At 40.5% G+C, this 22,849-nt stretch overlaps 2 protein-coding genes and 1 pseudogene across 18 annotated transcripts in view; all 3 read right to left on the minus strand.

Annotated features, from left to right (window-relative positions):
• The window catches only part of LOC105297366 (zinc finger protein 233), a 20,104-nt gene extending 10,222 nt beyond the window's left edge, over window positions 1-9,882 (minus strand). Inside the window, exons 1-3 of one of the 15 annotated variants that reach the window (XM_023535314.1) lie at window positions 8,626-9,730; window positions 8,037-8,094; window positions 5,106-5,682 (exon numbers count right to left, since the gene is read on the minus strand). In XM_023535314.1, coding sequence (XP_023391082.1) covers window positions 5,106-5,120 — 15 coding nt within the window. In that variant the 5' untranslated portion in view covers window positions 5,121-5,682; window positions 8,037-8,094; window positions 8,626-9,730. The other 14 variants (XM_023535313.1, XM_023535309.1, XM_023535311.1 and 11 more) reach the window with 14 other exon arrangements.
• A 1,993-nt stretch (window positions 9,883-11,875) lies between these two features.
• Window positions 11,876-22,849, minus strand: part of ZNF227 (zinc finger protein 227) — a 45,734-nt gene continuing 34,760 nt past the window's right edge. Inside the window, exons 3-8 of one of the 3 annotated variants that reach the window (XM_023535274.1) lie at window positions 21,924-21,996; window positions 21,413-21,474; window positions 19,579-19,705; window positions 18,658-18,753; window positions 13,054-14,624; window positions 11,876-12,969 (exon numbers count right to left, since the gene is read on the minus strand). In XM_023535274.1, the coding sequence (XP_023391042.1) occupies window positions 12,415-12,969; window positions 13,054-14,624; window positions 18,658-18,753; window positions 19,579-19,705; window positions 21,413-21,472 (2,409 nt within the window). In that variant the 5' untranslated portion in view covers window positions 21,473-21,474; window positions 21,924-21,996 and the 3' untranslated portion in view covers window positions 11,876-12,414. Of the gene's footprint in view, window positions 14,625-18,630; window positions 18,754-19,578; window positions 19,706-21,412; window positions 21,475-21,923; window positions 21,997-22,849 lie in introns of all 3 variants that reach the window. The other 2 variants (XM_023535273.1, XM_023535275.1) reach the window with 2 other exon arrangements.
• Window positions 20,418-20,536, minus strand: LOC111744649 (annotated as a pseudogene).

A 22,849-nucleotide genomic window follows, 5' to 3' on the forward strand; every position in this document is an offset into this window, starting at 1 on the left:
GCCAGTCGCAAAAGGATTATGTATATGGTCCCACTTACATGACGTACCAAGAGTTGTCAAATATACAGAGACAGAAAATTAAATGGCGGTTGCCAGAGACTAGGGAGAGAGGGAAACGGGGACTTGCTGTTTAATGTGTACAGTTTCAGTTTAGGAAAATGGAAAAAAATTCTAGAGATGCATGGTGACGATGGTTGCACAACCCTGAGAATTTACGATACCACTAAATGGGATACTTAGCAATGGTTAAAACTGTGAATGTTGTTATGTATATTATACCACAATGAAAAAATTTCCTTGTCAGACAACTACCGTCTATGACAGCTCACTGTTTCTGTTGATTGTCTTTCATATAAGTTGAGATTTTCCTGGTTCTTGGGTACCAAGTGATTTTCTATTGAAACTTGGGACATTTTTGGTCTTGTTATGAGACCTGTGATTTCATCTAAACCTTGTTTTACTAGGCCTCCTCTGACACTTCCCTGGAAGGGAAAGGGAGGCGGAACTCTGTTATTGCCAGCTGGGGGGCAGAAGTCAAGATCCCCCATTTGGCCTCTATTAACGCCTGGCGGGGCGAAGGGTTCATTATTTCTGGGCCAGGGTGAGAGTTCTGGTTCTTTACTTGGCCTATGAAGAAATTACACCTGCTGGAAGGGGCAGAGCTAGTTGTTACTGTCCCCCGTTTGGCCTCTGTTGACATATTGGGGTGGCGGAGGTTTGGCCTCAGTCTCACCGGGAAGTGGTGAAAGCCCTGCCTTTCCACTAGGCCCCCTCTGCCACCAGATAAGCTAGAGAAGGGAGAGGTCTCATTACCACCAGGTTGGGGGCAGGTCCAGGCTCCCACACAGTCTCCACCGACAACTATGGAAGAGCAGTTCTTGTTTAATAAAAGTTTTGTCTTGCTACCCGTTTTCCTGGCCCTCTGACTGGACAGAGGCTTTTTTTGGGCTTTTTTGCTCTGCACCCATTGGCATTTCCATATTGCCATCTTCTCCAGTACTCGGTCTCAGATATATGAGGCAAAACAAACAAACAAACAAACAAAAAACCACCCAAGTATCTCATTGCCATGGCATTCCTCAAGTCTTGACATCCCTAGCCAGTCGGGCTTCTCCCAACCTTCCATGTTTGTTTTATAAACACTGATTTTTAGCTGTACTTAGAGGGAAGAATAGGAAAAAGCACTTCTCCAGAACTGCGGTAGTCTCCAGAATTGCTTTTTGGGAGCTGAGCATAGTAGGAAAACTGTTACAGCAGTGTTCTCTAAAACATTTTTTTTTTAATATCTAGAAATAGGGAATTTTAAAGGTACATTAATTCACTGAAATATGACATTAGGTATGATATGAAATATATTAAAAATGCAGATCGAAACTTCTGTTTCTGGCTGCAACAGAGTAACTGGTACTGAATGTGACTTCCTACCATAAATAAGCAGAAAAATAGGGAAAAAACCTATGAAACGATGTTTTCAGACATTGAAAGCACACTACCTTGATCCCTGAAACACAAGATGAGCCCTATCATCACCCTAATTAGATAATTTTTGAACTCAGGTACAGAAAGTAGGAACCCAAACAGAACCTTGATGAGTTAAAGAGACAGAAATCAGAGAATGGGGAGGCTGAGGTAGCTGAAAATTCCAGGGCAGAGTTACAGAAAGAAAGGAACAGTGCAGAGGAGCATTGGAAATCTCACAGGCATCTTTTGAGTCTGCTAAAAACTACACTGTGCACGTATGGGATGAAAATGCACAGACCAGGCCAAGAGTGGCTGGGGAGCCATGGGTTGAATGGTTCCGGAGCTTAGTAGACTTAGGGAAGCTTGAATTCCAAACAGCCAAAGTACAAGCCCTCACTGATCACAGGACATTCGACGGCAGCCTGATGGGCCATGCTTTCGTAGGAGGGCTAAATTATCTCTAGAACAGAGTTTCTCAATAGTGGCACTACTAACATGTCACATCAGGTGATTCTTTGTTGAAGGGCATGACCCTGCTAATGGCAGGATGTTTAGCAGGCTCTTTGGTTTCTGCCCAGTTGTCTGTAGTGGCCACCCTCCTAGTCATGATAATCAAAAATGACTACAGACATTTCCAAGTGTCCCATGTTGAGTCAAAAACACTTCTAATTGAGAACAACTGCTTTAGAATAAAGGTTACTCTAGCGCCACCCTAACAAAGCTTAAAAACAGGGCTCAGAAGAATCAAACTGAACCAAAGGAACGTACGACCATCTTAGTATTTACAAAATTAAGCATTCATTCATGATAAAAAAAAAAAACAAAACACTAAATAAAGCAGAACTAGAAAGGAACTTCCTCAGCCCCAATGAAGGTAATGGTAAAAGACTGAATGCTTTCTCCCTAAGATTAGGAACAAGGCAAGATGCATATGGTTCCTACTTCTGCTTAAAACTGTTCTAGCAGTTCTAGCCGATGCAATAAGGGAAGAAAAGGAAATCAGAAGCATGAGGATGGGAATGAAGAAGTACAACTCTTTACTGTCTATGTAGAGAATCCTGTGTCGTAGAACATGTTGCTAGAATATACAAATGTAGCAAATCAAGATACAAAAAATTAATTATATTTCTATATTCTAGCAACAAACGAATAGAAATTAAATCTCAAAAACAACACCATTCAGAATAGCAACCCCAAAACATCGATCACTTAGGGATAAATTTAACAAAATGTGTGTAAGGAAGCTACACACATTGAAAACTATAAAACATGACTAAGAGAAATGAGATATGACCCAAATAAATGGAAGATGTAAATGAAAGATCTAAACGTCCATGGGTCAGGAGGGCTTCTATCCAGGATATTAAAAAAACTATTAAAATTCAATAAGAACTACTTAATTTAAAAATTAAGAGTTGAATGAGTAATTCCAAAAGATATACAAATGGTCAAAAGCAAAAGATGCTCAGCATCTCAGGCATCAGGGAAATGCAAACTAGAACCACAACGACATACCACAACACTGCTGTCATTAGAAAGGCTAACATTTAAAAGATTGAAACTATCGAATGTTGGAAAGGCTCTGGAGCCATCTGGAACTCTAACGCATTGCTGGGAGGAATGTAAAATGTACAACCACAGTGGAAAATGATCTGGCAATTTCTGAAAAAGTTAATAAGCATATGACCCTGATTCCCCTAATTATTTATCCAAAAAATGAAAACCTGCATTCATCCAAAAATATAGTACACAAATGCTTAGTTTATTTACATTAGGCAAAAACTAAGAACCCAAATGCCTCAACTGGTGAATGGATAACCAAACTGTGGTATATGCAAACGATGAAATACTATGCAACAACAAAAAGGGACAAACTATTGATATGTGTTAAAAACCTCAATGATAGACAAATGAAGCCAGACACAAAAAGAATACATGCTGTATAGTTCTGTTTATATGAAACTCAAGATTAATTTAATCTGTGGTGTCATAAAGTAAACCAGTGTTGCCTCTAGCCAGGAGTATGGGAAGGAGCACAAAGGGAACCTTTTGTGGTGATGAAAATGGTCTACATCTAGATGGTGGCAGGGGGCTCATGGGTATATTTGTCAAAACGAATCGAATGAATTTATTTTATGTAAATTACAACTGAAAAAAGATTTTAAAAGGCACAATTAAGAAAAAAAACAGACGAACCACAGAATGGAAAAAATTATTCACAGTACATACAACTGACAAAGGACTTGAACTGAGAACCTGTGAAGAACTCTATTAACAAAAAGTAGAAGCCAATTTTGAAAATGTGGAAATGACTTAAACTTTTCATGAAAAAAGACATAAATTGTGACAAGGCACAATGAAAAAGTATTTAACGTCATTTCTCATGAGAGAAATACATTTTTCACGAGGGAAATACAAATTACAGTCACAGCGAGATGTCATTTCATTAGAATGGCTATAATAATAAAGATCTATCACACCAAACAATGGCAAAGCTGTAGAGCAGCCGAAACTCTCAGACGCAGCTGTCGGGGCTGTATGATGGTACAACCCCTCTAGAAAAGTTTGCATCCGTCTACCGTATAAATCCAGTCATCCCACTTCTAGATGTTTAACCAAAAAACAGGAAAACATAGAGAATATTCACAGGAGCTTTATGCATAACAATCAAAAGCTGTAAAGCCACCCAAACATCCTTCAAACGGAGAACTTTGTCTATCTTTCCAAAGGATAAACTGTGATATAATCAGAAAATGGAATATAGCTCAGCAATAAAAAGGCATGATGTATTGACACACACGACACAGATGAATCTCAAAAACATTATGCTGAGTGAAAGAAGCCAGACACAAGAATACAAATTGTGTGATTTTATTAAATATATTCAATTTGAAAACAAGTAAAACCTAATCGCATAACAGATCAGAACAGTAGATGGCTCCCAGGGATAGGAAGCTGACTTGAAAAACATGTGAGAACTTTTTGGGGCAATGTAAATGTTTTAGTTCTTGTTTTGGGTGGTGGGCTAAGGCAATTATTCAACTTTCAAAACGAGGTATACGACTGTCACTGACCTGACACTTAAGATCTGTGTAATTTTCTTAAGTAAATTTTATTCCTTTTTAAAAGCCCCGTGCAAAAGTGTTATGACTCAAAATAAAATGTATCCAGAGGAACAGCGGTGTGTATGCTTGTTTATAGCTTAAGTTTAGACAAAAAATTGAAACCCTTCTGAGGCAAGTACATAAAAAAATGCTGAATCACTAAACACTAGTGATAACATTAAGTGAAAAAAAAGATTGAAAATTGTACATAGACTGAGGTTGTAATTATATTAAATGCAGCATGGGGAAACACCTGATTTATCAGCACTGTGGTAACGAGGATTTAAATTTTTTTTTGCTATCTGTGAGTTTTTGCACTATTATTTGTGAAATGAAGATGATGATAAAACCAAAAGAAAACTAAAGAAAAAAAAAAAAAAAAAAAACGAAAAATTGAACCAGCAAAAAAAGCTAGTATTTAGTATTTGGCACATAATGAACACCTGTTTTCCTCTTTTATCCTTCCCACAGAAGAGAAAAAACTGTGCCTACTCTTTGAGATGTAATTTTAAGAGAAAAAAAATCAAACACTCAACTCACCTGAGACTCAGTCATTTTCTCGTGCTCCTTCTGGGTAAGGCAAGGGTCCTGGAAAGGCAGAACTTGCAAGAAAGAAAGAAGCCATGAGACACAGGCCCTAGCCCATAAGGCTGCTGTGTGTGAATTTTAAAGTGACCCCTCCTCTGGCCCATCTCTCTAGCCCCTCAGCCGGGGAACCTCGTGCAGTGAACAACCTGCCCAACTCTAAGCAGTGAGGCTAACACAATCCCTTGCAGCTCCCAGGGTTATCATTCCCATCCGGGTATTGTGGGAAATGAAAGGCAGCAGAATGTACTGGATATGACTATGAGAGTGAGCTCTGAGGCTGAAAGGTCTAGTGGGGGCACAGCATCAGGATTCCACAACTGACTCTTCTGACCGGCTAGCTCTTTGAGCCTATTTCCAAATCTGTAAAATGGGGATAATACCAACATCTAGCTCATAGCATTGTTAAGAGGTTTCAGTGACTATTCATATAAGTGTGCAGTATGTGACAGCTACTCATGTTTGCGGGTCCTCCTACCTCAGGCAGAAGTACTCCAGTAGGGATGAGAGCAAGGCATCCACTTCCCAAAGCCTGGAAGAAACATCAGTTCATAACGTCCATTTTCCTTGCTCTGGCCGTGTATTTGCTGCACTCTCCTGCTCTGCTCAGTATCAGGGTTTTTCAAGGACACCTGATATTTCACAGAATTTAGCAGTAAAAAGCAAGTGGGGTCTGGGATACCTGGCTCAGCTTGCTACCTGCTCGCTACTCACTTTGCAAGTCCCTCTGAGAAGCGTTCCATCGCCTGGGGACAGCTGCGGGTTAACTAGAGGGTAAGCATCTGATTTGCCCATGAGATGATTAACATGTTTTTTAATCCCCAGCACTCAGAACAGTGGACTCGAAACCCATGGGATCAAAGAATGACCGAAGACACACTCGATCGGGCACAGACTGGACTCGACTACTCCATCTCTGAGGTTCCTTTGAGCTTTACAATTGAGGCTGTTCCAGTTGGGAGAAGAGGATAAACTGTATCTTCCAATTTCTTCCTCTGGGTTTCTTATTTTGCAAGCAACGTCAAGGTCATCATAAAAGGGCATAAAAGGGTCCATCGTGGGCTCTGGATGAGGCAAATCCTATTTATTTATTTATTCATAAAAATGATTTATTTCTGTTTATTTCACACCATCAGGTATTCGCTCAAATGTCATTCTCCTCAGAGTTCTTCCATGGAAATGCTTTATATAATTTACATCCCCAACCCCGCCACTCCCTTTCTTCTCCCATTCGCTCCTCTTTTATATTTAGCATCAACACTAATGTGTGTTTTAGTTATTTATCTTGCTTATAACTATTTCTTCTTTTTAGAATCTGAGCCACATTGTTTTGGTCACTACTCTTTCTCCAGTTCATGGCATGTAGCAGACACTCAAGACAGATTTGTTAAAAAATGATATGTGAGTGAATGAATAATTGACAAAGATATTATCTTGTGTTATATCAACTGAGAGACTCATTACTACTCACCGGGATCATTCACTCATTCATTCATCCATTCAAGAAATACTTCTTACTGAGCATCTAACACATGTCAGGTACAATTCTGTATAGTAAAGATACGGCAGTGAATAAAGTCCCTGCTCTCATGAACCTGATATTATAGTAGAAGAGACAGGTAATAAACCAATCAACAGATAAGTATATAATGTGTTAGCTAGTGACAGATACTGTTAAGAAAAATATGAAAGGATTGCAACAATCTGTAAGAACCATTCAAAATTCTCTTAAAAGAAGGCAGAAAAAAAAAAAACACTATGGCAGGTAAAGCAAAGAGAGAAATGGAGAGGTGCTATTTTAGAAAGGACTGTTTCACTTCTAGCAATATAATTACTGGCTGAGTGACCCTTGCAGGTCAGTATCCTCTCGTGCCGCATCTGTATGCTGTTCTGAGGAATAAATGAGTTAATACATGGAAAGCATTAGAAACTCTGCCACACCTATAAGGTCCCAATAAATGCTAATTATTATAACCCTCATCATCATGCAATAAATAAATAAAGAAATGATGCATTAGTCCTGGTTTGTTCCTAAGTAAATTTGTTTTAGGACGTGAAAATATTACCAGCAACTGTACATCAACTATCAAACACTCTGAAAAAGCTTCTGTATACAGGCAAGAGTGAGTGAGATAAAGGACAGGAATTACCAAATGGACCCTTCTTATTGTTCTATCACCTAATCTGTTTTCAGGAATTCATTAAACAAGCTCTCAGGGCTTCAGGGCCTTGTATCCAGCTGCCGGTTGGCACCTGCACCAGTCACAAACAACTGAATAGCTTCTCTCTGCAAACCTTGTCACAGTGTTGGGCACACTGGGAAGAATGTGACAAGATCCCCACAACACAGGAATCCACAGCACAGGAACCTACAATCTATAGAGAGACCAACTGAAGCAAATTCAATTCCAGATGAGCCAATAAAATTCATCTCCCTCATGTCTTTAACTACAACTCTTTCGGGGGACCCCCAGCTTTCTGACTAAGCACCATTCTCTTAGTTATCATGTAAAAACTCTCAAATTGTTGTTCATGTCCCCTCTCTCCTTTGACCTCCACATATTTATGATAATCTAGTATAAATTCTCTTGGCTCAATGTCTGGCTTTTGCATTAAAATACTAAAGCAAAAAATAAAGGTGGGGGAAGGAGGATTCTATAACCGGATTGACAGAAAGTTGATAACAGTTGAAGGCTGACAAGGATAAATGGCTACATGAGAATTCATTAGCATATTGTCTCTACATTTGTGTTCTGACATAGTTCATGATCACAAGATGCCAAATGAAAAAGTATGATAAATATGATACAATTTTTGAGAAGCACAGAAAAAATATACATACACAGAAACAACTAAAGAGAAATACACTGAAGTGTTTATAGTTACCTCTACATTCTGGAATTATGGATAATCTTTGGCTTTCTTCATCTATTTCTCAAATTCTCTATGATGAACACAAATTAATTCTATAATAAGAATATGAACATAATGTCATATAAAATAACAAGGAATTAATTAAATGAGCACAACCTTCAAGTCCTCTAAGGCCCTAAATGACCCAATGACCCTTCCTCCCTCAGCATAGCGATCGTCATTTCTTAGGGCTTAAGGAGAGTCAAGAACCCAGGCTGCCAGGGTTCGAATTCCAGTTCAGACATTTCTATTGTTTGACTTTGGGAAAACAACTTAAATTTTCCACCTATCAACATTCTCACCTGAAAAATACAGGTAACAGTATCTTTGCTATTAGAATTAAGCTAATTCATGCATATAGAGCCTACAGAAGACTGACACTCAACGTGTTAACAAATATTACTTATTTGTCAATGCATGTCTCATCCAACCTCTTTATTCTATAAACACCTGAACATTTGCCAAAAGAAAAAAATGTGCTAATGAATGAAGGAAGTCTGGTCCCCAACTGAGAGCAGAAATGACACAGAGCATGTTAAATTCTCCCACGTTGCAACGTTACCAGGAGCCAGGGGGTCACTTTCTCCTCCTCTCGGTACCCTCTTTGAGAATTCAGGGCTGAGAAAGGAAATGAGGCAGCAAGATATCACAATTGCGTTTCTGGCCCAGGATAAATCACAGTGGACACCCGCAGGCACCAGACAGGATGAAACCCACTCCTTTCTTTAAAAATAAGGGGGTCTTCCTGCCTTCCTCCCCTCTCGTCGGTCCCCTCCCACGCACTGCAGAAAAACGGGGGGGCTTCATTCCCTCTTCCTCCCCTCTCGCCAGTCCCCTCTCTCACTGCAAAAAAAGAGGGGCTTCCACCCTCCCTTGCCGGTCCACTTTTCCGTTGCAAAAAAAGGGAGGTTCCTTCCCCCTTGCCAGTCCCCTCTCCCACGGCAAAAAAAAAAAAAGAGGGGAGTCAGGGGGAGTCATAAGGAATCCACGAACGGCCCGGCTTCCGGTAGGGATCAGAGAAGAGCTAGTGACGCCGCAGCTGGAGCTCAGACGCCACCGCAGGCTCAGCAGAGCAGCTTTCACTGAGAGCTCTCGGAAAGAACAGATTGGTAGCAACCTGTCATCTGGTAGCTTGGACCAGGATCGCCTCTAAGCACCTTTACATCTTTTTACTTCACCTAAATCTCACAACACAGGCTACAGAAGAGAAAAGGAGAAATAACTACAAAGGCTGTATCACTACGAGGCGGCACAGCGAGCGGAAGGTGGAGAAGGCAAAGGAACCCGAGCGCCCGGGAGACCCTCAACCTAAAACCGCGACCGCAGCCCGACCCTCGGGACGCACGAACCGCCCCAAACGCCAAGGTGACGCAAACCGTGGTCCCTGCCGTCCGCCGCTTCTATTCCCCGAGGGCGAGAGCGGCACCAGCGGGTCCGAAGCCCAAGCAACCTCGGAAGAGACGCAGAGGCTCCGCAAACACGAACCTCCTGGCAAACACTGATGGCTCCCGTGCGTCACAGACTTGTAGCGGAAGTGCGGACTATCTCCACGGCTCCTGGACTACACTTCCCAGAATCCCTGAGCGGAGTAAGGGCTACGGCGCCTTCGAGAGCGGAAGTGGCTCTGACGACCGGCGCTTTCGGACTACACTTCCCAGAATCCTCGGCAGGGTAGCGCTTACCTGAAGTTGCCACCTTAATATGTGATGGTTCAGTTCAGTCAGTTCTCAGGCGCTATTAACGCTTGACCTTTTTTTTTTTTTTCCTTTTCTTTTTTTTTTTTTTTTAAAAAAAAAAAAAAAAAAAAAAAAACACATCGTGCTAGTGTGACCGAAAAGGGAAGAGAGGATCTCAAGATTTGGGTTGATGCTATGGTTTTCCTTAGTCCACCTATGTCTGAATGCACTTAGACCTCTGAATGTTCACCTGGTATGAGCTAATCATTCCAAGATGCTAAACACAAGAGGGAAAATAACCTCTAATCCAGCCACGAGACAAGAGTTTCCCATTTTGGGTTTTAATTGCTCATTTAGAAGTGTGGGAGTTTCTGGCAAATGAAAGAAGATGCACTTGCAAGGAAGTGAAAGAAATACTGTGATTTGAAAAAGCTAGAATATATCTCGAAAATGGTTTTCTCTAGTTCACCTTCAAACATCTCATCTACATCCAGCGTGCTCTGGACATAGAATTTTTTCTACAAGGTGGTTACAATTAATGATTATGCAAAAAGTAGGTGTGGAAGTGGGGGATCCTGCTAACAAATTCAACTTTTTAACAGCATTATTGAGGTATAACTGACAAAATTGTGATGTATTTAAAGCACATGTGATAAACTGATATACATATGGTACACTGTGAAAGGATCTCTACAACTGAATTAACGCATCACCTCATATAGCTAACTTTTATTAAGGTGAGAACCATTAAGATGTACTATCTTAGCAAATTTCAGTTCTACAATACAGCATTATCAACCATAGTCACCACATTATACATTAGATCCTCAGACCTTACTCATTTTATCACTGAGTTTGTATCCTTTAACCAACCTCTCCCCATTTCCGCCACCCCCAGCCAGGCAACCACCACCATTCCACTCTGTTTCTATGAATTTGGCTTTTTACTTTTTCCCTAGATTCCACATGTGACATCATGTAGTACCTTTCTCTGTCTGGCTTATTTCATTTAGCATAATGTCCTCCAGTTTCACTGATGTCGCAAATATTTCTCCGTATTTTCTGTACACCAATGGTTAGAATTAGAAATTAAATCTTTTTTAAAAGAAAGAATACTTTATGGGTGTTTCTGTTTGCATCTTATTGCCCTTAATAGAAGCTATTTAGAAAACCAGAAAATATTTTCCCACAATGAGAAAAATGGAACATTTACAATAGAAGAACCAAGCTCACACCTATCTTAAGTTAACCTCACCTATAATGAGACAAACATGTTTCCTTACATGATGCACAAAAGACACATCACTTAGGAATCCTTGTGCCAAAAAAAAAAAAGTCTAATTTGAATCCAATCATAAGGCAACATCAGAGAAATCCAAATTTGAGACACTCAAAACTATCAAGATTATTAAAGAATGAGGTAATGCTCCAGCTGAAAGGAGTCTAAACAGCATATAATCTAGCCCAGGGAAAACAATGTGATAAATGTATTATTGGGGCAATTGATAAAATTTCAATAAGGTCTGTAGGTTGGATAATGTTATGTATCAGTATTAAATTTTCCTGAATGTTATACTTGTATTGTAGCTAAGTAAATATCCTTGTTCTCAGGACATGTACTTAAGTGTTTAGATGCAAGGGGTAAGATGTCTGTAACATATTCATGGTTAAAAAAAGTATGTGTACACATAAGTATCAATATGTGTGTGTGTATGTGTGAATGAAAACATTTGCTTACACAGAATAATGATTCAAACACATTAACAACTGGTGATTCTGGATAAAGGGTATATGAGTGAGAGATTTTACAAAATTTTTACAATTTGGGGGAAAGTTTTAAAATTTTTTCCAAACAAAAAATTTAAGGAAATGAAAAATCCCATCATTTAGAGATAACTATAAATAAATATCTACCTATTCATCTATACTTTTTCTTTTGATGAGATCACACAAAAATCCCATGCTTTGCGTTCTTCCATGTTAATATAGTCTGGACACCTTCCGACAGCCATAACTACAAGTTTATCTTCTCCTATTTGGTGTTCGCATAGTGTCTTATTGGATCAAAAAATTATAAAATATTTTGGCAATACAATTATTTCTAGGTTTGCTATTATAAACGATGATGCCATTATATACATTTGCAGTAGATACAAATTTACTTCTAAAGAGCAAAGATTCATCTCTGGGAAGGCTATTCCTGTTTTAATTCAACATACCATAGGAAATAAAGCAATCATGAGTTCTTGGGTGTAGGAAACTTTGTTATTTTACTCATTTCATTTTTCATAGCTCTACAGCTTTAGCAAAAATAACAGTCACTAAAATACATATAAAATGGAAGTTGAAGGAAAAGTAATCCAAAACCTTCCCCGCCACTGAAAAACTAGCTAAGATATGGCAAATATCCTTTTCACAATTATCTTCAGGCATGTATTCACTTTGAAAGCTCATTTATATGAACTGGATTTTATCAAGAGGGTTACGACTTATTTCTCTCCTGAATACAAGTCCTGTTCCTGTTATTCTGGTTCTATTCATCATTTTAAAGGATTTGTTAGAAAGACTGCAACTGAAGAAATCCTTTCTACTCAATAGCGTTTATCACCAGCGTGGATGCACCAAAACCTTGAAGATGTACATCCTGACTGAAGTCATGGACGTATCTGTCATTTTTAAAGATTCTTGCCAGTGTGGACTTTCTGATGGTACGTGAGACGTGAACGGTGACTGAAGTCCTTACCACATACATTACATTTGTACGGTTTTTCTCCAGTGTGGACCCTCTGATGGGCCTGAAGACGTGAACTCTGACTGAAGCCCTTACCGCACTCCTCACATTTAAATAATTTCTCCCTAGTGTGAACACTCAGATGGACTCTAAGATTTGAGGGGAGACTGAAGGCCTTCCCACACTCCTCACATTTATGGGGTTTCTCTCCTGTATGGACCCTCTGGTGATGGCGAAGGTTCAAGCTCCTCCCGAAGCCTTTCCCACACTCCTCGCATTTGTAAGGTTTTTCTCCAGTGTGGCCTCTCTGATGGTATATGAACTGTGAACTGTATCTAAAGCCCTTTCCACAGACATCACATTTGTATGGCTTTTCCCCAGTGTGGACCCTCTGATGGGACTGAAGACCAGAGGACTGGCTGAAGCCCTTACCGCACACACCACATCGATACGGTTTCTCTCCAGTGTGTACCCTCTGATGCACACGAAAGTCTATGGCCTGACTGAAACTCTTATCGCATGCTTCACATTTATAGGGTTTCTCTCCAGTGTGTACCCTCTGATGCACACGAAAGTCTATGGCCTGACTGAAACTCTTATCGCATGCTTCACATTTATAGGGTTTCTCTCCTGAGTGGATTCTCTGATGAGCGTGAAGATTTGATCTCCAACTGAAGCCCTTCCCACACTCCTCACATTTGTATGGTTTTTCTCCAGTGTGAATTACTTGGTGCAGTTTAAGGTTCGAACTGTAACTGAAGTCCTTACCACAAACGTCACATTTGTATGGTTTCTCTCCAGTATGGACTCTCTGATGGGTTTGAAGTTTTGATGACTGACTGAAGCCCTTCCCACACGTTTCACATTTGAATCGTTTCTCCCCAGTGTGGACATTCTGATGGACTTGAAGATTTGAAGCCTGACTGAAGCCCTTCCCACACTCCTTACACTTGTAGGGTTTCTCTCCTGTGTGAACTCGGAAATGGATGTGAAGATCTGTGTTACGAGTAAAGCCTTTCCCACATGCCTCACATTTGTACGGTTTCTCTCCAGTGTGAACTCGCCGATGGCATATTAATGGTGAATTGTGACTGAAGCCCTTACCACAGACATCACATTTGTAAGGTTTCTCCCCAGTGTGGACCCTCTGATGGATGTGATAATGAGCAGCCTGAGTGAAGCCCTTACCGCACTCCTCACATTTATAGGGTTTCTCGCCCCTGTGGACCCTCTGATGAACACGAAGATTAACACTCCAGCCGAAGCCCTTGCCACACTCCTCACATTTGTATGGTTTTTCTTCAGTGTGGACTCTCTGATGGCACTGAAAATTTGAACTCTGACTAAAGCATTTACCACATTCTTCACATTTATAAGGTTTCTCTCCAGTGTGAGTTCTGTAGTGAATGGTAAGACCTGTGCTGCTACTGAATCCCTTGCCACAACTGTCACATCTATAGGACTTCTCTCCTGCATGATGAGAATGATGAGAATGGAAGGAGCCCCTAATGAAGCACTCACCGGACTCGTGACATTTAGCGAGTTTCTCTCCTGGGTAAATCCTCTGATGAGTCTGCAGATGTGAGTTCTGACTGGAACATTTCTCTCCTGTGCAAACACTCCTATGACTTGAAAGCAACGAGCTATAAGTGAAGCCCTTTCCACACTCACTGCATGGACGGAGTTTCTCCCTGAAGGGTAAACACGGGTTGAAGCCATCGCTCAAGCTTTTGCCACATTCACTAGATTTGTAGGGTTTCTGTTCTGTATCGGTTTTAATATCACTAAGCGGTGATTTCTTCATGAAGGCTTCACATACGTGTGGGTTATTTTTCACAAGAATTTGCTTACCTCTAATCTGATTCTGTGTCTTACTCAGATATATATTCCCACAAGAATCCTGGGTTCTCGAAACCAAAAACTCTTGATTTTCAACGACACAGGAGCTATCTCCTTTGTGATTCACTAGATCATTTTCATTTTCAGAAAACCGCACATAATTGCCTGGTAGTGACTGAGAACTCTTCCTCTGAAGACACTGGGTTAAGTCACTTGCAATCTGTTTCCAGATTTGCCAGCAGGATAGCTCTTCATGGGACAGGCATTTTAATGCAACTTTTCGAAGAGTCTCCACCTCATTTTGATTCTTGCTGCCTGTAAGAAAAAGCGATATTCAGCGATGAGGACACATGAATGCTTTGTTCAGAAATATCAGGATTTCACACTTGCAAGTGTAGGCCAAGAATGGAGTCACCAGGCTCTTATCCTCCAAGTGTAAATGTGACCCGTTTAGAGCTTTAAGTCTCATATTTAACACAAGAGCTATAATCAGTTGGCTGCAGGGGAATGAAGACAAGCGCATTTCAACCTCCAGTGACATCTACTCACCTTGTCCTCAGTATTCTTATGACTAGTGAGAGTCTACCCAATTAGGTTACAAAAGCTCAGACTGTAGGCATGAAATAATATTTTAGATCCTGGTAGAAATTACCTTCCAAGAGTATAATTGGGAAACTGCTGGAATAATAACATTTATTGTTCTAAACCTGGAAGTAATTTAGGTCTCTGTAAAAAAAAAAAAAAAGGAAAAGGGAAAACTAATCTCGCCCAACCGAGGAAGAGCCTGGGAGGAGGTGAGAAGGGCGTAACGTAGACTCTCTCGGCAACCCCGAAGAGGAAGCGGAGTGGTCTATTCAGCTTGAATTCTCTCATTCCCTCCGGGTGTCTGCTCAGATATCACTCAATTGGGTGAGGCCTTCCTTATCGCCCAATATAAAGTAATTCCTCCCATCCCCCCTACACCTTTGATTCTTCCCACTTGCCTTACCCTGCTTTATTTTTCTCCACAGCACTTATCATTTGACTCACTATATCCTTCTTAATTTTGCCTTGTCTTTTTAGACCCACTAGAACGTAAGTCATGAGGAAAACATGCACTGTTTTCTTTACTGCCTTATCACCGCTGCTACGGAATGTTTCAAATTGTTGGGACGTATTAGTAAACTGTGAAACAAATTCCGTAATTGTGACAAATAGTAAAAAAAAAAAAAATAGAATAAATACATGAGAGGTGTATTACAAGCAGCAAGGGTACCACTATATGAAATGCTTGTTTTAGGTGTAAACATACATGTAAATAGTATATATATTATATTTATGTGGGTTCAAGATGTAAAATATTTCTTATTGAGGGTCATGGTTGAAAATGTTTAAGGGGGGTGGGGGGACCAAGTCCTTAACCCATATCCCGTTTAGAAAAAAAGGTGCAGCTTGCTGCCAGCATTAATTTAATTTTACATAAACATGCTCTTTACATAAGAGCATTAATTTAATTTTACATAAACAGGCTGAAGTAAATCAGACTGGTTTTTGATGTGAAAATAAAATACAAAAACTATTCTTGGAATTATTTCTAAACAGAACTTGTCTCTAATCCTAATGCAATAGAAATGTATACATAAATCAGATTCATTAAACGAATCTTCGGCTAACAACTGTTCAAGAACAATGTTAACATCACACATAGGAATGCTACGTTTCTAGGATTTGACATTTTCAGCGATTGAGAAGTACTATACTTTGTAAATGGGAATACTGCTACTAAAAACCGAATGCTATAAATAGAACGATGTCATTTGTTTCCAAAGATTATCAATATACTAGAGCGATGTGAAAATAATAAAAGTGAGATATTTTGTGGCAAACTTTGGGGGTAAGGTTAGGGCTGTAATCTGCAAGTTATCTTGGGTTAACGATGCAGCTGCAAGCGCTGTGGGTGAGTATTCCTGGGGCAAATGGGAAATGGATTAAAAATTAATTTGCTTAAAATGGAAAGTTAGATTCTAGTAAGGCTGAAAAAGTCTCAACAGGAATGCCCACGTTTCTCGGTATGGTAGGCTGATCGAACAGCCCCTGCTCTAACGAAGATGTCCCTGCTCTAATCCTGGGAACCTGTGAATATGCTGATGTACACAGCAAAAGGGACGTCAGCTTTGATCAAACCGAGGCTCCTCAGATGGGGAGGTTATCCTGGCTTACGGATGGGCCCAAAGTAACCACGAAGATCCGTATAAGAGGGGGCAGGAAGGAACTGTGCTGGATCTCAACCTATGCAGCTGTCTCTTTTGCTGGTTTCAGTTTGTATCTTTTTTGCTGTAATAGAATTATAATTGTAAGTATAGCGATTTCCTAAGTTCTGAGTCATTCTATTGAATTATTGTGGGAACCCCTGAATTTGCAGCCAGTTGCTCAAAGGCGAGGGCAGCCCTGAGAAGCCCAGCTGGTGTCTTAAGCCTTGGAGGGCAGTGTTGTGGAGGACGGTGTCCCCAACCTGTGAAGTCAGGGCTGCTTTCGGGTGTTTGGTATCGGAAGTCACTGCAACATCTCAAAGGCTTCTCACATTGCCTGTGATACCCACTAGTTAATACCACTACGATGCAAGTTACATTGGAAAACTTACTTGAAATTCTGTAATTTTCTCTCCTAATTAGGACTCTCCTCATCTCCACTGGCATGTCAGTGCTTTCTGACTTCTGGAAATATCTGATTTGAAACTACTAAACAACTACCACACATAGGTCACATGAGTGTTTAGTACGAGAGAGGGGAGGGTGGTTAAGTGGGCAGTTGGCTCATGGCTGAGGCAGTTTTCACACATAAGTGGCCAACTGAAACTGTTACATGAGAACTGATGGAGTGTAATGCCTGGCATATCCGCATCGATAATTCTGATATTTACTTATACATTCTAATCACTGTGACTAGCTTTTATCTTCCAAGGCTAACAACTATGAATCTTTACATACTCAAAGGTGTCCAAGAACTTAGAATTATGCTGGACACTCGCTGGCCGACAATGTGCCACACATCTCACTAGTGTGCTCTAAACCTACGAGCCATCTCTAGGAGTAACAGAGACATGAGGTCACTTGTCTCCATTATTTGTAAGCTTTTGGTTTTTAGAAATCCTTACAAAAACGAGCCCTTTAATTTCTGCTCTAGTGACCTATAACGAGCATTTCAGGACAGTATCTGTACATGGAGCGTGGCTGCAAAACCCTGAAACATGCTGATGTTAAAGAAGTCAAATAAAACCTTTGAGAAAAAGTGGTAGAAGATGCTACAAGGTTTGTTAAAACCTTGCAAAACAAAAGTGACAATCCTTAGTATCATAATTCCTAAAGTTAAGTTTGCAAATAAAAATGAGACCCAGTAGAGCCAGTATCTAACCCTCCTGAACATGTCAAACATGGAGCAACATGTAGACACAGGAAGGGAGATGGACAAAAGAAGACAGGGTATATCTACCAATCACTTACGGAATTCGGGGCCTGACTATTGTGTTTGCAGACAAGCTTCTGTTCTGTTTTTCAGCAAAGGGAGCCTAGGTAAATATCCATTCCTTAGGAATTTTTTAATATTTAAATGGGCAGAAATGAGGAAAATGCAAATTCGAGAGAAGGGAAAGAAAAGGAGAGAAAGGAAGGAGGTCAAAGTGAAGAAGTGAGAGAGGACAGGAGAATGGAGGACAGCGAAAAACCAGGTGTCAAAGAAAAAGGGCTGGCTGGGGACACGGATGAGGCACCCTTCACGGACGGGCAAGGCTGGGATCCCAGGCTAGGACGGGCCGTGAGGAGAGCTTCTCATTTTCAGGGTAAGGGGGCGGAGAATGGAGAGAGGATGATATTTTAAATAGGGCAGACACAGACAGCCTAGCTGATGAGATGAAATCTGAGCAAAGACCTGAGTGAGTAGGGAGTGACTGGGGACTCTATTCTGAGGTAGAGGAGAGCTAGTCAAAGGCCAGGAAACGGAAGAGGACACTCCAGTGAGCCAGGATGGCAGGAATAACTTAAGCCGGGGAAAAAGAGGAGATCGAAGAGGAACTCGGTGAGAGGCCAGGTCAGGTGCAGCCTGCAGGCCCCTGTCCAGACGCTGAGTAAAATAAGAAGTCTTCAGAGGGTTCAGAGCAAAGGAACGGCATGAATTCACTTTCTTCCTAAAGAATCACTCTGGCTACTGAGCAGAGAAGGGATTATAGGAGAGCGAGGGAGGAAGCATGGAGACCAGTGTGGAGGCTGCTGTCACAGTCCAGGCAAGATGATGACAGCTCTCAGACAAGAGTGGTAATCTCAGACATGGTGAGTGGATTAGCTGGTACCTGAAAGAACGGCCACGTGGTCCTCACCGGAATTCCCATTTCTTGGGGTTTCTCTTTCCATCATCCAAAGCTTTTCTTCTGTCTCCAGCTGGGATACTATATCTGGTTTGAAGGGAAGATGTCCTATGAAAAGATAGATCTATGTATTTAAGATGCACACACAGCTAAAACATATTTCTGTTTAAATTCTATAATCCTCAGAACCTCTAAAGTGTTCTTTTAAGAGCTTTTCGATCACAAACTATAATAAGAAATTTAGGTCACGACCTAGTTCATGTGTATGTGTAGATAAAATGGGATTTAGCCAAAGTCTGGTTTCATCGTATTTCCCATATTCGCATACCATTCACTGTAAATGGTCGCAGTTTTTGCTGCAAGTTGAGCAAGTCTTGATAAGGAACTGAGAATAAAATAGAATAAGGACGGAAAGTATTTCATAGAAAAAAAAAGTGACAGTACAATGTACTAAGTTGATTCCATGACCCACAAGTGGGTTACAACCATAATTTGAAAGACAAAGTATTTGAAAGACAAAGTATAGAAGCTAAGCCGCTCATTTATAATTGACTTAGAACAGGGTTTCTCGATCAAGGCACTTCTGATATTTTGGGCTGGCTAACTCTGTTGCAGGTGATGTCCTGTGTGCTGTAGGTTTAGCTGCATCACTGGCCCTAGATGCTGGTAGCATCTCTCCCCAGTTGTGAAAATCAAAACTATCTCCAGACACTGCCAAATGTCCTGGGGGTTGGGGGGGCGGCACAATCACCTTAGACAGATTTTTGCCTGAGCAGGAAGACCAGAAAAACCTTTGCCTGAAGTCCCGGGGTTTAGAAAAGCTTGTGTCTTCAAGGTCAGGGAACCACTTCAAAAGATCCAAAGCTTTGAACCACTGAGGACAGGGACTCTCAGAGGGATTGCGATTCAGTGTCAGAGGGCGCCTGTCCTCACCTGCTGAGACCAGGTTCTTAAAATTCTCCAGCATCACGTCCTGGTACAGCTTCCTCTGGGAGGCGTCCAGCAGCCCCAGCTCCTCCTCAGTGAAGAACACAGCTACGTCCTTGAACGTCACTGGCTCCTACAACATCAAACACACTCCACCTAAATCTTGCAACAAAGGCCCACCGGGGGAAGGGAAGCATTGAGAAGTTAAAAGAGAATTTCCGAAAAAAATGTTACGGCGTTGGGGGGAAGGTTTTAGTCCCTACAGCTGTCCCTCTCTCCCTGCCTCCCCACAAAGCTTGGACTCTATTACTATTTTTCCTTTTTGACGCTATAACTTTTTTTTTCAATTATAGTTGACATACAATTATCACTATTTTTAATGTTCGCAAAGTTCAAAGACCTTCAGCAACTGTCCAGGACAGGTATATACCTGTCATATAGCACTACATCTGTGTTTTCAAGGCACATGCCTTGTCCACCTACTGTAGCATTCACAGCTGGTGAAGGTAGAGGCAGAGTTCAAATTTCAAGGTTTTAATTACAGGACGTTGGGCAAATTCCCTAACCTCTCACAACCTCGAGTCCCTCTTCTCTACAGTGGCGTCTAAATCACAAGGTATTTGAAAGGATTAGATGAGTGAATATATATAAAGTACTTAGAAAAGTAATTAGAATGGTGCCTCACACATAATAAATGCTCAATAAGTTTAAACAATTAGTATTGCAATCTCTTTCATTCCATTTTGACTACATAGTACAGTATTCCTTAGAACTGACAATTTATCTGTAGTCAATAAAAATAATGTATAATTAGTTATAGCCTTTCTCTTTTTTCTTTTTTTTTACGCCTACAGCACCTGGTCTTCCTAGGTGGTCTCCCATCCAAGTACTAACCAGGCTCAACCCTGCTTAGCTTCCGAGATCAGACGAGATTGGGCGTGTTCAGGGTAGCATGGCCATAGACTAGTTATACCTTTTTACTTATCATCAGTGAAGGCCCTTTTAGAGATCTTAGCCAAGAAGTAGGAATTACAAAGTCATAAAATATGCACTTAAAAAATTTTGAAACCATATGGCAGATTTTCTTCTCAAAAAGAAGTGTGAGTGTCCCTGAATCTCTAGACTCTGGCCAAATAGAACATGATTCCTTAAAAAAAAAAAAAAAAAAAAAAAAAAAACCTTCATCAATCTAAGTGAAATAAACAGAAAGCTCTTAGTAATGTTTGCACACACTTAGTTATTAATGATCATTATTTTCTTCATAAATTTACTTTCTTTTTTTGTGACACTCCTATTCATTCACTAGAGTTTTTCTTTATCTTACTAACCTTAATAAGAATTAGAGATGTTAGGCCTTTGTCTAATATGTATAAAGATATCCTATTAATTTTAATAGTGCAAATATATTAGTTATGAATGCATGTGAAAAAAAAGAATATGGAAAAGCGAAAAGAGCTCGTTTGTAAGCCAGGCAGTAGTGTAAATTATTTTTGTCAATCTTTAAGATTTCTATTGAAGAACCACTGAGGACAGGGACTCTCAGAGGGATTGAGATTCAGTGTCAGAGGAGGCCTGTCTTCACTCGCTGAGACCAGGTTCTTAAAATTCTCCAGCATCACAATCTGGAGAATTCATGAAGTAAATTGACCCAAACCGACACTTTTATGAAATAATAAAGATAAAATAAAACAAAACACATACACACACACGGTCTGGCACACAACATGCCCTTGAGATCTGTTGTTTTCCATGAACCTTTCCAAGGAAGAGGAAAAAAATGTGCCTCATCTTTGAGAAATAAAATCACATCTTAAGAGATAGAAAGGAATGCCTTCCTTACCTGAAACTTGGTCATTTTCTCCTGTCCCTTCTGGGGAAGGTCAGAGTCTTGAGAAGGCATAACTGCGGAAGGACAAAGAAGCCATGAGACGCTAACCATGAGCTGCCATGAGCCCATACAGATCTTTGCAGAAATTCTACAAGAGCACTCCAACTTCTAGGCAGATGCGGTCACACACAGCTTGGTAAGCAGAGCATGGAAGAGATTCCAGCTCCTAATGCATTCATCGGCCGGGGACCTCTGGAAAATAAACAACCTGCACAACCAAATACACTATCCCTATGATAAAGATTTCTGATCCTGGGGAAGGCAGGAAATGAGAGGCATTATAACAACATGTGGGTTTAAAAAAAAATAAAAAGTGGGCTTTGGAGTCAGGGGCCTAGGTTTAAATCTTGGAAATGATACTTACCATCTGTGTAACATCTGCGGTATTAAAACAAACCTTTCTACACCTCTTTTTGGTCATCTGCACAATAAAGACGGAATAAGAATCATAAATCATACGCACCTCACAGGGCTGTTCCAAGGACTAAATGAGTAGATGGCAAATTCTAAGAACCAGGAGTCCCTTTTTCTTGGAGCTGCGAAAAAGCAGAGGATATGTTGCATTTTAAACCACATAGATGCTCCTCCACTTAAGATGGGGTTATGTCCTGATAAACCCATTTGAAGTTGAAAATGCATTTAGTACACCTAATCTATACGTCAGGGCTTAGCCTCGCCTACCTTAAATGTGCTCAGAACACCTACACTGGCCTACACCTGGGCGATTTTCTTGAGGTGCATCTCAGGAGTCACTGCCTTCCTCTTTTTCCTCTCACCAGAAGCAAGAGACACAGATGGGCATTTTACAGACGTGATGGGATGTGAAAATACAAAACACAATATCCAAAAAACACTGGCAACATAGTACATTATAGACTATCGGTTGTTTGTCCTCGTGATCGTGGGGGTGATTGTGGGGCTGACCCGGAGCTGTAGCCCACTGCTGCTGCCCAGCATCAGAAGAGAGTATCCTACTGCATGCTGCCCCAGAAAAGATCAAAATTCAAAATTCAAAGTACAATTTATATTGAAGGTATTTCATTTAGGACCATTGTAGAGTCAAAAAGTTAAGAGGAACCATTGGTTAGGTGGGGAGTGTATTTGCAAATGTCATTTCTAACAACTTAAAAGACCTGAAAGGTACCTAGACTCCATTTATTATTGCTATGAGAGTCACCTTCAGTCTCTAATTCTAACTTAAAATTGTTTTTACTTGATAATTTGTTGCCCAGCTAGTAACACTTTATTGACACTGGTATTAGCTTTCTAAAAAGTGTCGGTTTGGGTCAATTTACTTTATGAAGCCAGAAGAGGCTTATTGGTAAAAAGCCTTTTATCCTATATGTATGGAGATACAGAAAAACACATAGCAAACAGAAAGCTACAAAA

This window comes from Pteropus vampyrus, unplaced genomic scaffold, assembly GCF_000151845.1.
Source record: "Pteropus vampyrus isolate Shadow unplaced genomic scaffold, Pvam_2.0 Scaffold138, whole genome shotgun sequence".
NCBI lineage: Eukaryota > Metazoa > Chordata > Mammalia > Chiroptera > Pteropodidae > Pteropus > Pteropus vampyrus.